The sequence below is a fragment of the Coregonus lavaretus genome (genome assembly GCF_964263955.1).
Source record: "Coregonus lavaretus genome assembly, chromosome: 20".
In the NCBI taxonomy this organism is placed as follows: Eukaryota; Metazoa; Chordata; class Actinopteri; order Salmoniformes; family Salmonidae; genus Coregonus; species Coregonus lavaretus.
Window position 1 is genome coordinate 31,723,179 of NC_140007.1, and position 12,970 is coordinate 31,736,148.

Here is a 12,970-nt window from a genome sequence, read left to right on the forward strand (position 1 = left end):
TTCTCGCTCAAGCGAGGGACGTATGTGGTAATTTGCTGCGAGGATTGCATGATGTAGTCTCTTGGCGGGCTGTAGAAGATGCACTTTTATACTCTAAGGTTGTTCACTTGCACTGTCATATGAGATATTAACATGTCCTAAGTGCACGCATACTAGGGTTGAGGTTAACGCATCTGACTGGTAATTAGTTGAATCATATAGATCCAAGATGGCGTAGCAGAGTGGTCGTGTTCTCTTGTGTGTCCATGTAAATAGCCTGTTTTTTGTATTTTTTTTGTATTTTACGTATATATTTCCCTATCACACTTTTCATCCTTCTACTAAATATACTTTCCTGCAACCCGCCTCACTCAATGTGGAACAGATTCTATTATTTACTCACCTTTATCTAGAATCGCCAGTTGAAACTAGCCAGCCGGCTAACTAGCTACTTGCTATTAGCCACCGTTAGCGGTTTTCACCCAGAACATCGGATTTTCTGCCGGAATAACTGAATCACTGGACCTTAACACCGGATCTAGCTAGCCGCAACCGAATGGATGTCGAATGGATGTTGCTGTAGGCTAATCACCACTGCCCCCGAAGCACCAGTTAGCCTTGAGCCTTGAGCTAGCCCCGGCTATCTACCTCTCTGTCTACCGGACGGGAGTAGCCAGCTAACTAGCTACTTGCTATTAGCCACCGTTAGCGGCTTTTCTCCATTGTCCATGGCCTGCACTACCTACCAGCCAGCTCTAGCCTAGACTATTATCGGCCAGTCTGCACTGTCTGCACAGCGCGTTATCGACCCAGAACCTATCAGATTTTCTGCCAGAATCATTGAATCACTGGACCTTTAGCACTGGATAATCGCAACTAGCTAGCTGCAATCAAATGAACATTGTTGTTGGCTAATCAGCCTTGAGCTAGCCTTGAGTCAGGCACATCTCCCGGCTATCTACCTCTCTGTCAACCGGACGGGACATCCTAGAGTCGACACGGAGACCTGCCGATCCATCACGACTGGTCTGACGAAGATCCATCTGCTAGCCCCGGCCCGCTAGCACACGCAAACAGCTGTGCTTCCTGCTCGCTGTGCTGAAGCACCAATTCGAACTGCTCTCGGACTCACATATTGCTGTTCACTGGACCTTATGATCACTCAGCTGCACAGCTGATGCCTGCTGGACTGTTCCTTTACACGGTACCCTGTCCTGTTTATCTGTTTAGATTCAGCCCAAACTTTATCGCCATTACCAGTTGTTGTCTTAGCTCTCTCTAATAACACCTGTGATTGCTTTATGCCTCTCTCCCATGTCAATATGCCTTGCCTATTGCTGTTCCAGTTAGTTCTTATTATACAATTTCACTGTAAAACCCCAAGTCCCTCTCAAACTGCCTCAAATAGTTCCTTTGTTCCACCCCCCATACACGCCGAGACCGGCTCAATCGGTGCCTCCAGTGATGCTATCTCTTTCATTGTTACCCAACACTTAGGTTTACCTCCACTGTACTCATATCCTTCCATATCCTTGTCTGTACATAATGCCCTGAATCTTTTCTACAACGCCCGGAAATCTGCCCCCTTTATTCTCTGTACCCAACGCACTAGAAGACCAGTTCTTAAAGCCTTTAGCCGTATCCTTATTCTAGTCCTCCTCTGTTCCTCTGGTGATGTAGAGGCTAACCCAGGCCCTGCAGCCCCCAGTATCACTCCTACTCCCCAGGAACTATCATTTGTTAACTTCTGTAACCGTAAAAGCCTTGGTTTTCTGCACGTTAACATCAGAAGCCTCCTTCCTAAGTTTGAGTTATTCACTGCGTTAGCACACTCTGCCAACCCTGATGTTCTAGCAGTGTCGGAATCCTGGCTTAGGAAGGCCACCAAATGTTTCTGAAATGTCCATCCCCAACTACAACATTTTCCGTCTAGATAGAACTGCTAAAGGGGGTGGAGTTGCAATCTACTGTAGAGAGCTCTATCATACTATCCAGGTCTGTGCCCAAACAGTTTGAACTTCTACTTCTAAAAGTCCACCTTTCCAGAAATAAGTCTCTCACTGTTGCCGCTTGCTACAGCCCCCAGCTGTGCTTTTCAGGGAAGTTAGGAGCCAATATACACAAGCAGTTAGGAAAGCAAAGGCTAGCTTTTTCAAACAGAAATTTGCATCCTGTAGCACTAACTCCAAAATGTTTTGGGACACTGTAAAGTCCATGGAGAATAAGAGCACCTCCTCCCAGCTGCCCACTGCACTGAGGCTAGGAAACACTATCACCACCGATAAATCTACAATAATCGAGAATTTCAACAAGCATTTTGCTACGGCTGGCCATGCTTTCCAACTGGCTACCACTACCCCGGCCACCAGCTCTGCACCCTCCGCTGCAACTTGCCCATGCCCCCCCCCCCCGCTTCTTCTTCACACAAATTCAGACAGCTGATGTTCTGAAAGAGCTGCAAAATCTGGACCCCTACAAATCATCTGGACTAGACAATCTGGACCCTTTCTTTCTAAAACTAGCCACCGAAATTGTCGCAACCCCTATTACTAGCCTGCTCAACCTCTCTTTCGTAACGTCTGAGATCCCCAGAGATTGGAAAGCTGCCGCGGTCATCCCCCTCTTCAAAGGGGGTGACACTCTAGATCCAAACTGTTACAGACCTATATCCATCCTGCCCTGCCTTTTCAAACGTTTTTGAAAGCCAAGTTAACAAACAGATCACCGACCATTTCGAATCCCACCGTACCTTCTCCGCTATGCAATCCGGTTTCCGAGCTGGTCATGGGTGCACCTCAGCCACGCTCGAGGTCCTAAACGATATTATAACCGCGATCGATAATAGACAGTACTGTGCAGCTGTCTTCATCGACCTGGCCAAGGCTTTCGACTCTGTCAACCACTGCATTCTTATTGGCAGACTAAATAGCCTTGGTTTCTCAAATGACTGCCTCGCCTTGTTCACCAACTACTTCTCAGATAGAGTTAAATGTGTCAAATCGGAGGGCCTGTTGTCTGGACCTATGGCAGTCTCTATGGGGGTGCCACAGGGTTCAATTCTTGGGCCGACTCTTTTCTCTGTGTATATCAATGATGTCGCTCTTGCTGCTGGTGACTCTCAGATCCACCTCTACGCAGACGACACCATTTTGTATACATCTGGCCCTTCATTGGACACTGTGTTAACAAACCTCCAAACGAGCTTCAATGCCATACAACACTCCTTCAGTAGCCTCCAACTGCTCTTAAACACTAGTAAAACTAAATGCATGCTCTTCAATCGAACGCTGCTGGCACCCGCTCACCCGACTAGAATCACTACTCTCGACGGGTCTGACCTAGAGTATGTGGACAACTACAAATACCTAGGTGTCTGGTTAGACTGTAAACTCTCCTTCCAGACTCACATGAAGAATCTCCAATCCAAAGTGAAATCTAGAATCGGCTTCCTATTTCGCAACAAAGCCTCCTTCACTCATGCTGCCAAACATGCCCTCGTAAAACTGACTATCCTACCGATCCTTGACTTCGGCGATGTCATTTACAAAATAGCCTCCAACACTCTACTCAGCAAATTGGATGTAGTCTATCACAGTGCCATCCGTTTTGTCACCAAAGCCCCATATACAGTGGGGGAAAAAAGTATTTAGTCAGCCACCAATTGTGCAAGTTCTCCCACTTAAAAAGATGAGAGAGGCCTGTAATTTTCATCATAGGTACACGTCAACTATGACAGACAAAATGAGAAAAAAAATCCAGAAAATCACATTGTAGGATTTTTAATGAATTTATTTGCAAATTATGGTGGAAAATAAGTATTTGGTCAATAACAAAAGTTTCTCAATAATTTGTTATATACCCTTTGTTGGCAATGACACAGGTCAAACGTTTTCTGTAAGTCTTCACAAGGTTTTCACACACTGTTGCTGGTATTTTGGCCCATTCCTCCATGCAGATCTCCTCTAGAGCAGTGATGTTTTGGGGCTGTCGCTGGGCAACACAGACTTTCAACTCCCTCCCAAGATTTTCTATGGGGTTGAGATCTGGAGACTGGCTAGGCCACTCCAGGACCTTGAAATGCTTCTTACGAAGCCACTCCTTCGTTGCCCGGGCGGTGTGTTTGGGATCATTGTCATGCTGAAAGACCCAGCCACGTTTCATCTTCAATGCCCTTGCTGATGGAAGGAGGGTTTCACTCAAAATCTCACGATACATGGCCCCATTCATTCTTTCCTTTACACGGATCAGTCGTCCTGGTCCCTTTGCAGAAAAACAGCCCCAAAGCATGATGTTTCCACCCCCATGCTTCACAGTAGGTATGGTGTTCTTTGGATGCAACTCAGCATTATTTGTCCTCCAAACACGACGAGTTGAGTTTTTACCAAAAAGTAATATTTTGGTTTCATCTGACATTCTCCCAATCCTCTTCTGGATCATCCAAATGCACTCTAGCAAACTTCAGATGGGCCTGGACATGTACTGGCTTAAGCAGGGGGACACGTCTGGCACTGCAGGATTTGAGTCCCTGGCGGCGTAGTGTGTTACTGATGGTAGGCTCTGTTACTTTGGTCCCAGCTCTCTGCAGGTCATTCACTAGGTCCCCCCGTGTGGTTCTGGGATTTTTGCTCACCGTTCTTGTGATCATTTTGACCCCACGGGGTGAGATCTTGCGTGGAGCCCCAGATCGAGGGAGATTATCAGTGGTCTTGTATGTCTTCCATTTCCTAATAATTGCTCCCACAGTTGATTTCTTCAAACCAAGCTGCTTACCTATTGCAGATTCAGTCTTCCCAGCCTGGTGCAGGTCTACAATTTTGTTTCTGGTGTCCTTTGACAGCGCTTTGGTCTTGGCCATAGTGGAGTTTGGAGTGTGACTGTTTGAGGTTGTGGACAGGTGTCTTTTATACTGATAACAAGTTCAAACAGGTGCCATTAATACAGGTAACGAGTGGAGGACAGAGGAGCCTCTTAAAGAAGAAGTTACAGGTCTGTGAGAGCCAGAAATCTTGCTTGTTTGTAGGTGACCAAATACTTATTTTCCACCATAATTTGCAAATAAATTCATTAAAAATCCTACAATGTGATTTTCTGGAATTGTTTTCCTCAATTTGTCTGGCATAGTTGATGTGTACCTATGATGAAAATGACAGGCCTCTCTCATCTTTTTAAGTGGGAGAACTTGCACAATTGGTGGCTGACTAAATACTTTTTTTCCCCACTGTACACATTGTTGGATTACTTCATGGAGCAAAACATTCAAACTGAACCCCTGCAACTGGACACTGACATTTTATGAGACTCCTGTTTACATTTACATTTGACATTTTAGTCATTTAGCAGACGCTCTTATCCAGAGCGACTTACAGTTAGTGAGTGCATACATTTTCATACTGGCCCCCCGTGGGAAACGAACCCACAACCCTGGCGTTGCAAGCGCTATGCTCTACCAACTGAGCTACATTAAACAAAATGCAGAGTAGTATTATGGTAATGTTATTTGAAATGAATTTTTGGGGTTAATGTTTCATTTCTCCATGAGTCCTCCTGACCGTGCCTTGCTGCAGCACCAGGAATAAAGCTCCAGAAGGCCTCATTTATTAATTTTTTTACTACACACAAATTATGCCTACGACAAAACACACAATAAATGTGATTTACAAATCTTGAACTTTACATGGAAACATGCAGTTTACATATGTTTTACACTCAATTGAGACTTCAAAAAGGAGGAGAGGCCAGTAAAGACACATCCAGCCAATGAAGAGGAAGATATCCCAGAAGTCTCTGGTCTTTGTTCCTCAGAGAAGATCTCGTTTAGCCACAGGTGTAAGCCACATTCAGGTACTTGTAGGTTCCTACACAGGGATCTCCATACAGAGAACTGGACGCCGGGACATTACACTCGCTCTTCCCATCACACCTCTTTTCCACCTTACTGGCGGTGGTGGATTGGCTGAGGCAGTTGGTGTTGGCTAGTTGGTTAGCGAGCCGATTAAAGGAACACACTAGCTGGTCATGGCGACCATAGTTGGCACTGTGGATCTGGATCGTACCTTCATCACATTCTAGTAGAGCATCAGAGCCTTCACATGTGATGCTGCGTGTTGCTAGGATGCAGGTGTAGGTGGTTTCCAGGTATTTGTAGATTCCGACACAGGGATCAGAAGTACGGAAGACTTCAGTGTTCACTTCACACACCTGTTTCCCATTGCACCTCTGTGAGAGGACCTCCAGGGTGCCCGTCTGTGAACACTGTGTGTTGGTCAGCTGGATGGCAGTTCGTCCTTCTCTGCAGGTGGTTCCGTCAGTCTGTCCATACAGAGCTCTCTCAATGAAGATCACTCCAGAATCACAGCTCAGGAACTGGACGTTGTCTCCATTGTCACAGGTGACCACTCTAGTCACTGCAGCCGGTAGTGTACAGCAAGCTGCAGCCAGCAAGGTGAACGCAGTCAGTCCTAAAAGGAGCATGATGCTGGGTACAGTTGTGGTAGTAGCTGCTTCAGCTGTGGTTGTAACAGGTAAGAGGCTACAGATGGTCACCTGGCCAAATACACCTTTAATTAACATACAGTGGGGAGAACAAGTATTTGATATACTGCCAATTTTGCAGGTTTTCCTACTTACAAAGCATGTAGAGGTCTGTAATTTTTATCATAGGTACACTTCATCTGTGAGAGACGGAATCTAAAACAAAAATCCAGAAAATCACATTGTATGATTTTTAAGTAATTAATTTGCATTTTATTGCATGACATAAGTATTTGATCACCTACCAACCAGTAAGAATTCCGGCTCTCACAGACCTGTTAGTTTTTCTTTAAGAAGCCCTCCTGTTCTCCACTCATGACCTGTATTAACTGCACCTGTTTGAACTCGTTACCTGTATAAAAGACACCTGTCCACACACTCAATCAAACAGACTCCAACCTCTCCACAATGGCCAAGACCAGAGAGCTGTGTAAGGACATCAGGGATAAAATTGTAGACCTGCACAAGGCTGGGATGGGCTACAGGACAATAGGCAAGCAGCTTGGTGAGAAGGCAACAACTGTTGGTGCAATTATTAGAAAATGGAAGAAGTTCAAGATGACGGTCAATCACACTCGGTCTGGGGCTCCATGCAAGATCTCACCTTGTGGGGCATCAATGATCATGAGGAAGGTGAGGGATCAGCCCAGAACTACACAGCAGGACCTGGTCAATGACCTGAAGAGAGCTGGGACCACATCTCAAAGAAAACCATTAGTAACACACTACGCCGTCATGGATTAAAATCCTGCAGCGCACGCAAGGTCCACCTGCTCAAGCCAGCGCATGTCCAGGCCCGTCTGAAGTTTGCCAATGACCATCTGGATGATCCAGAGGAGGAATGGGAGAAGGTAATGTGGTCTGATGAGACAAAAATAGAGCTTTTTGGTCTAAACTCCACTCGCCGTGTTTGGAGGAAGAAGAAGGATGAGTACAACCCCAAGAACACCATCCCAACCGTGAAGCATGGAGGCGGAAACATCATTCTTTGGGGATGCTTTTCTGCAAAGGGGACAGGACGACTGCACCGTATTGAGGGGAGGATGGATGGGGCCATGTATCGCAAGATCTTGGCCAACAACCTCCTTCCCTCAGTAAGAGCATTGAAGATGGGCCGTGGCTGGGTCTTCCAGCATGACAACGACCCGAAACACACAGCCAGGGCAACTAAGGAGTGGCTCCGTAAGAAGCATCTCAAGGTCCTGCAGTGGCCTAGCCAGTCTCCAGACCTGAACCCAATAGAAAATCTTTGGAGGGAGCTGAAAGTCCGTATTGCCCAGCGACAGCCCCGAAACCTGAAGGATCTGGAGAAGGTCTGTATGGAGGAGTGGGCCAAAATCCCTGCTGCAGTGTGTGCAAACCTGGTCAAGACCTACAGGAAACGTATGATCTCTGTAATTGCAAACAAAGGTTTCTGTACCAAATATTAAGTTCTGCTTTTCTGATGTATCAAATACTTATGTCATGCAATAAAATGCAAATGAATTACTTAAAAATCATACAATGTGATTTTCTGGATTTTTGTTTTAGATTCCGTCTCTCACAGTTGAAGTGTACCTATGTTAAAATTACAGACCTCTACATGTTTTGTAAGTAGGAAAACCTGCAAAATCGGCAGTGTATCAAATACTTGTTCTCCCCACTGTATATTGATACTGTTTCCATGAATCGAGGACAAAGACAGCATCACCAAGTTAAGGTCGGTCGAAAATTCTCTGTGCTACACCAAACAGTACCTATCCTGTAACTCCCAGTAATGCATACCAAAAATCTTAGATTCAATCACATTATCTGTTGTAACAATCTGTAGCTACAGTTCTCTGTACTTTACTACACCTGAGACACACTGAACTGTACTACACTGTTCATACTGTATTTTTTGTATGTTACTTTTACCATATAACATTCTTGTTGAATACCCAGTTCTTTTTGAGTTAGCATTAAATATTGTACACTCCGCTGTATTTTAGATTTGTACAAATAAACATTACTTGGATATATCTGAATGTCTAACGTTTGTTTGATGCTACAGAGCTTGTATGGCTTACATAAATATATTCTGTGAATCCATAAAGGCAGACATATTTTGAGGATTGATCGAAAATATCCATATTTATTTTTTTGGTCCTTTATCCGGCATAGGTACACTGGCAGTGGTTGGTTGTGGAAGGAGAGTGCTTGTGGTGAATGGTCTTGTCCCATCTGCGGTGTATGGCCAGCTGGATAAGACTGCCAGAAGTGGTGTAGGGCTCATTGACCTTAACCACCAACTGTTTGGACCTCTTGCAGAAGGTTTGCTGGTACTGCAAGTCTCATGGAAAGACATGGTTGTGGTGTTACCATTTTCTACTTTTTGTGGAAGGGATGTAGGGCAACACACCTTTGTTGGTAAAGGTGTCAACCGATTGGGACATAAGTGTTTAGAGACAGACTAGTGTATTTATGAGGGACATTGGGAGCTGCTTTTAAAAGGAAAGATCAGTCAACATCTGAGGGGCTGCAGAAGGTGTGAAAAGTGTTAGGAGGGCAGTTCTTACACAGCATGTATTGCTGTGTATGGGAGATTGAGGAGAAATGGCACCTTTCAATCGTTCTCATACACACAATACATTTACTGTCTCTAAGCACAACCCCCTTCCTCATTTCAAAGACCTACAGTTGAAGTCGGAAGTTTACATACACTTAGGTTGGAGTCATTAAAACTCGTTTTTCAACCACTCTATAATTTTGGCAAGTCGGTTAGGACATCTACTTTGTGCATGACACAAGTAATTTTTCCAACAATTGTTTACAGACAGATTATTTCACTTATAATTCACTGTATCACAATTCCAGTGGGTCAGAAGTTTACATACACTAAGTTGACTGTGCCTTTAAACAGCTTGGAAAATTCCAGAAAATTATGTTGTGGCTTTAGAAGCTTCTGATAGGCTAATTTACATCATTTGAGTCAATTGGAGGTGTACCTGTGGATGTATTTCAAGGCCTACCTTCAAACTCAGTTCCTCTATGCTTGACATCATGGGAAAATCAAAAGAAATCAGCCAAGACCTCAGAAAGAAAATTGTAGACCTCCACAAGTCTGGTTCATCCTTGGGAGCAATTTCCAAATGCCTGAAGGTACCACGTTCATCTCTACAAACAATAGTACGCAACTATAAACACCATGGGACCACGCAGCCGTCATACCGCTCAGGAAGGAGATGTGTTCTGTCTCCTAGAGATGAACGTACATTGGTGCGAAAAGTGCAAATCAATCCCAGAGCAACAGCAAAGGACCTTGTGAAGATGCTGGAGGAAACAGGTACAAAAGTATCTATATCCACAGTAAAACGAGTCCTATATCGACAAAACCCGAAAGGCCGCTCAGCAAGGAAGAAGCCACCACTCCAAAACCGCCATAAAAAAGTCTGACTACGGTTTGCAACTGCACATGGGGACAAAGATCATACTTTTTGGAGAAATGTCCTCTGGTCTGATGAAACAAAAATAGAACTGTTTGGCCATAATGACCATCGTTATGTTTGGAGGAAAAAGGGGGTGGCTTGCAAGCCGCAGAACACCCTCCCAACTGTGAAGCACGGGGGTGGCAGCATCATGCTGTGGGGGTGCTTGCTGCAGGAGGGACTGGTGCACTTCACAAAATAGATGGAATCATGAGGAAGGAAAATTATGTGGATATATTGAAGCAACAGCTCAAGACATCAGTCAGGAAGTTAAAGCTTGGTCGCAAATGGGTCTTCCAAATGGACAATGACGCCAAGCATACTTCCAAAGTTGTGGCAAAATGGCTTAAGGACAACAAAGTCAAGGTATTGGAGTGGCCATCACAAAGCCCTGGCCTCAATCCTATAGAAAATGTGTGGGCAGAACTGAAAAAGCATGTGCGAGCAAGGAGGCCTACAAACCTGACTCAGTTACACCAGCTCTGTCAGGAGGAATGGGCCAAAATTCACCCAACTTATCGTGGGAAGCTTGTGGAAGGCTACCCGAAACGTTTGACCCAAGTTAAACAATTGAAAGGCAATGCTACCAAATACTAATTGAGTGTATGTAAACTTCTGACCCACTGGGAATGTGATGAAAGAAATAAAAGCTGAAATAAATAATTCTCTCTACTATTATTCTGACATTTCACATTCTTAAAATAAAGTGGTGATCCTAACTGACCTAAAACAGGGAAATTTTACTAGGATTAAATGTCAGGAATTGTGAAAAACTGAGTTTAAATGTATTTGGCTAAGATGTATGTAAACTTCCGACTTCAACTGTATCTGTAAACCTCCCCCAGCCCATTGACTTTGATCGATCATTCTTGTCAATAGTAGCAGGGGATTTTTGTAGACGTGTCTTTGTATTGTGTTTTGAGAATCTGCAGAGAGAAGAATGAGGTGGTTGTGTCATTACTGTTGTCTTGATTTTATACCTCAGTGTCCCTTGCTCGTTTTTGTCCCACAAACTTGTGGTACTCCATAACCACAAGGTGTGTCTCCTCCCTCATGCTGCCACTTTGGGGTATTTTTCAGCAGGGCCTATGGAAGGACTCCAGATAACCTGAGTTTTACAAAGAGAGAAGGTAAGAAGAGAATAGGGGTAGACTAAATTGATTACATGGTCTGGTTTATAGGTTTGTCCGGCCGACCGGTCAGGTAGGTAGGTCCGGCCAGCCAGACGGCCAGATCTAATTTACCTAGCTCTCTGGCTGGCCGGCCAGCAGGACCTAGTAGCCTGGCCGGCCGGTCAGACCTAGCTGTTTGGCCGGCCGTCCAAATCTAGCTGTCTGGCAGGCCGGAACTAGCTCTCTGGCTGGCCTGTCTGGCTGGCCTGCCTATCTGGCTGGCCGGACCATCATGTCTGGCTGGACGGCCGGACCTTCCTGTCTTGCTGTCTGGCCGGCCGTCCGGACCTAGTTATCTGGCCGGCCAGACAGCTAGGTCCGGCTTGCCGGGTGGCAAGATAGTTAGGTCCGACCGACCAGACAGCTAGGTCCGGCAGGCCAGACAACTAGGTCCGGCCGGCCAGACAGCTAGGTTCGGCCGGCCAGACAGCTAGCTAGGCTGACAACCCTTTAACTTTTTCCACATTGTGTTACGTTACAGACTTATTCTAAGATGGATTAAATTGTTTTTTTCCTCATTGATCTACACACAACACCCCATAATGACAAAGCAAAAACACTGAAATATCAAATTGACATAAGTATTCAGACCCTTCACTCAGTACTTTGTTAAAGCACCTTTGGCAGTGGTTACAGCCTCTAGTCTTCTTGGGTATGACGCTACAAGCTTGGCACACCTGTATTGTGGGAGTTTCTCCCATTCTTCTCTGCAGATCCTCTCAAGCTCCATCAGGTTGGATGGGGAGCGTCGCTGCACAGCTATTTTCAGGTCTCTCCAGAGATGTTCGATCGGGTTCAAGTCCGGGCTCTGGCTGGGCCACTCAAGGACATTCAGAGACTTGTCCCAAAGCCACTCCTGTGTTGCTTTGGCTGTATGCTTAGGGTTGTTGTCCTGTTGGAAGGTGAACCTTCGCCCCAGTCTGAGGTCCTAAGCGCTCTGGAGCAGGTTTTCATCAAGGATCTCTCTGTACTTTTCTCCGTTCATCTTTCCCTCGATCCTGACTAGTCTCCCAGTCCCTGCCGCTGAAGAACATCCCCACAGCATGATGCTGCCACCACCATGCTTCAACTTAGGGATGGTGCCAGGTTTCCTCCGGATGTGACGCTTGGCATTCAGGCCAAAGAGTTCAATCTTGGTTTCATCAGACCAGAGAATCTTGTGTTTGCCAAAAGTCTTTAGGTGCCTTCTGGCAAACTCCAAGCAGGCTGTCATGTGCCTTTTACTGAGGTGCGGCCAGATAGCTAGGTCCGGCCAGCCAGATAGCTAGGTGCGGCAGGCCAAACAGATAGGTTCGCCCCCTGTGTGGCCAGACAGCTAGGTCCGCCCAGTGCGGCCAGATAGCTAGGTCGGCCAGAGAGCTAGGTGCGGCCGGCCAGACAGCTAGGTCTGCCCGGTATGGCCATACAGATAGGTCCGGTCGGCCAGACACATAGGTGGGCCCGGCCGACCGGCCAGATAGTTCGGTCCAGCCAGCCGGACAGCTAGGTCCCTCCGGCTGCACCTAGTTAGCTGGCCGGCCGGCCGGCCAGATGGCTAGGTGCGGCAGGCCAGACAGCTAGGTCTGCCCGGTGAGGCCAGATAGTTAGGTCCGACCGGCCAGATAGGTCGGTTCGGCCTCATGGCCAGACAGATAGGTCCGGTCGGCCAGATAGATAGGTGGGCCCGGCCGGCCAGACAACTAGGTCCGGCCGGCCAGACAGATCCTGTAGGTGGGCCCGGCCGATCAGATAGCTGGGCCCGGCCAGCCAGATGGCTCGGTCCGGCCAGCGAGACAGCTAGGTCCTGCCGGCCAGCCAGACAGCTAGTTCTTGCTTGCCGGCCGGACAGCTAGTTCGTGCCTG

General features: G+C 46.4%; 1 protein-coding gene across 1 annotated transcript; it reads right to left on the bottom strand.

The window, feature by feature from the left end:
* Positions 1-5,790: 5,790 nt before the first annotated feature.
* Positions 5,791-6,450, bottom strand: LOC311147558 (L-rhamnose-binding lectin CSL2-like; the record flags this gene model as incomplete). The annotated part of the gene is made up of 1 exon (XM_084184309.1): positions 5,791-6,450. The coding sequence occupies one exon, from the start codon at positions 6,448-6,450 to the stop codon at positions 5,794-5,796; it is 657 nt and encodes a 218-aa protein (XP_084040435.1). The 3' UTR covers positions 5,791-5,793.
* Positions 6,451-12,970: the final 6,520 nt, after the last annotated feature.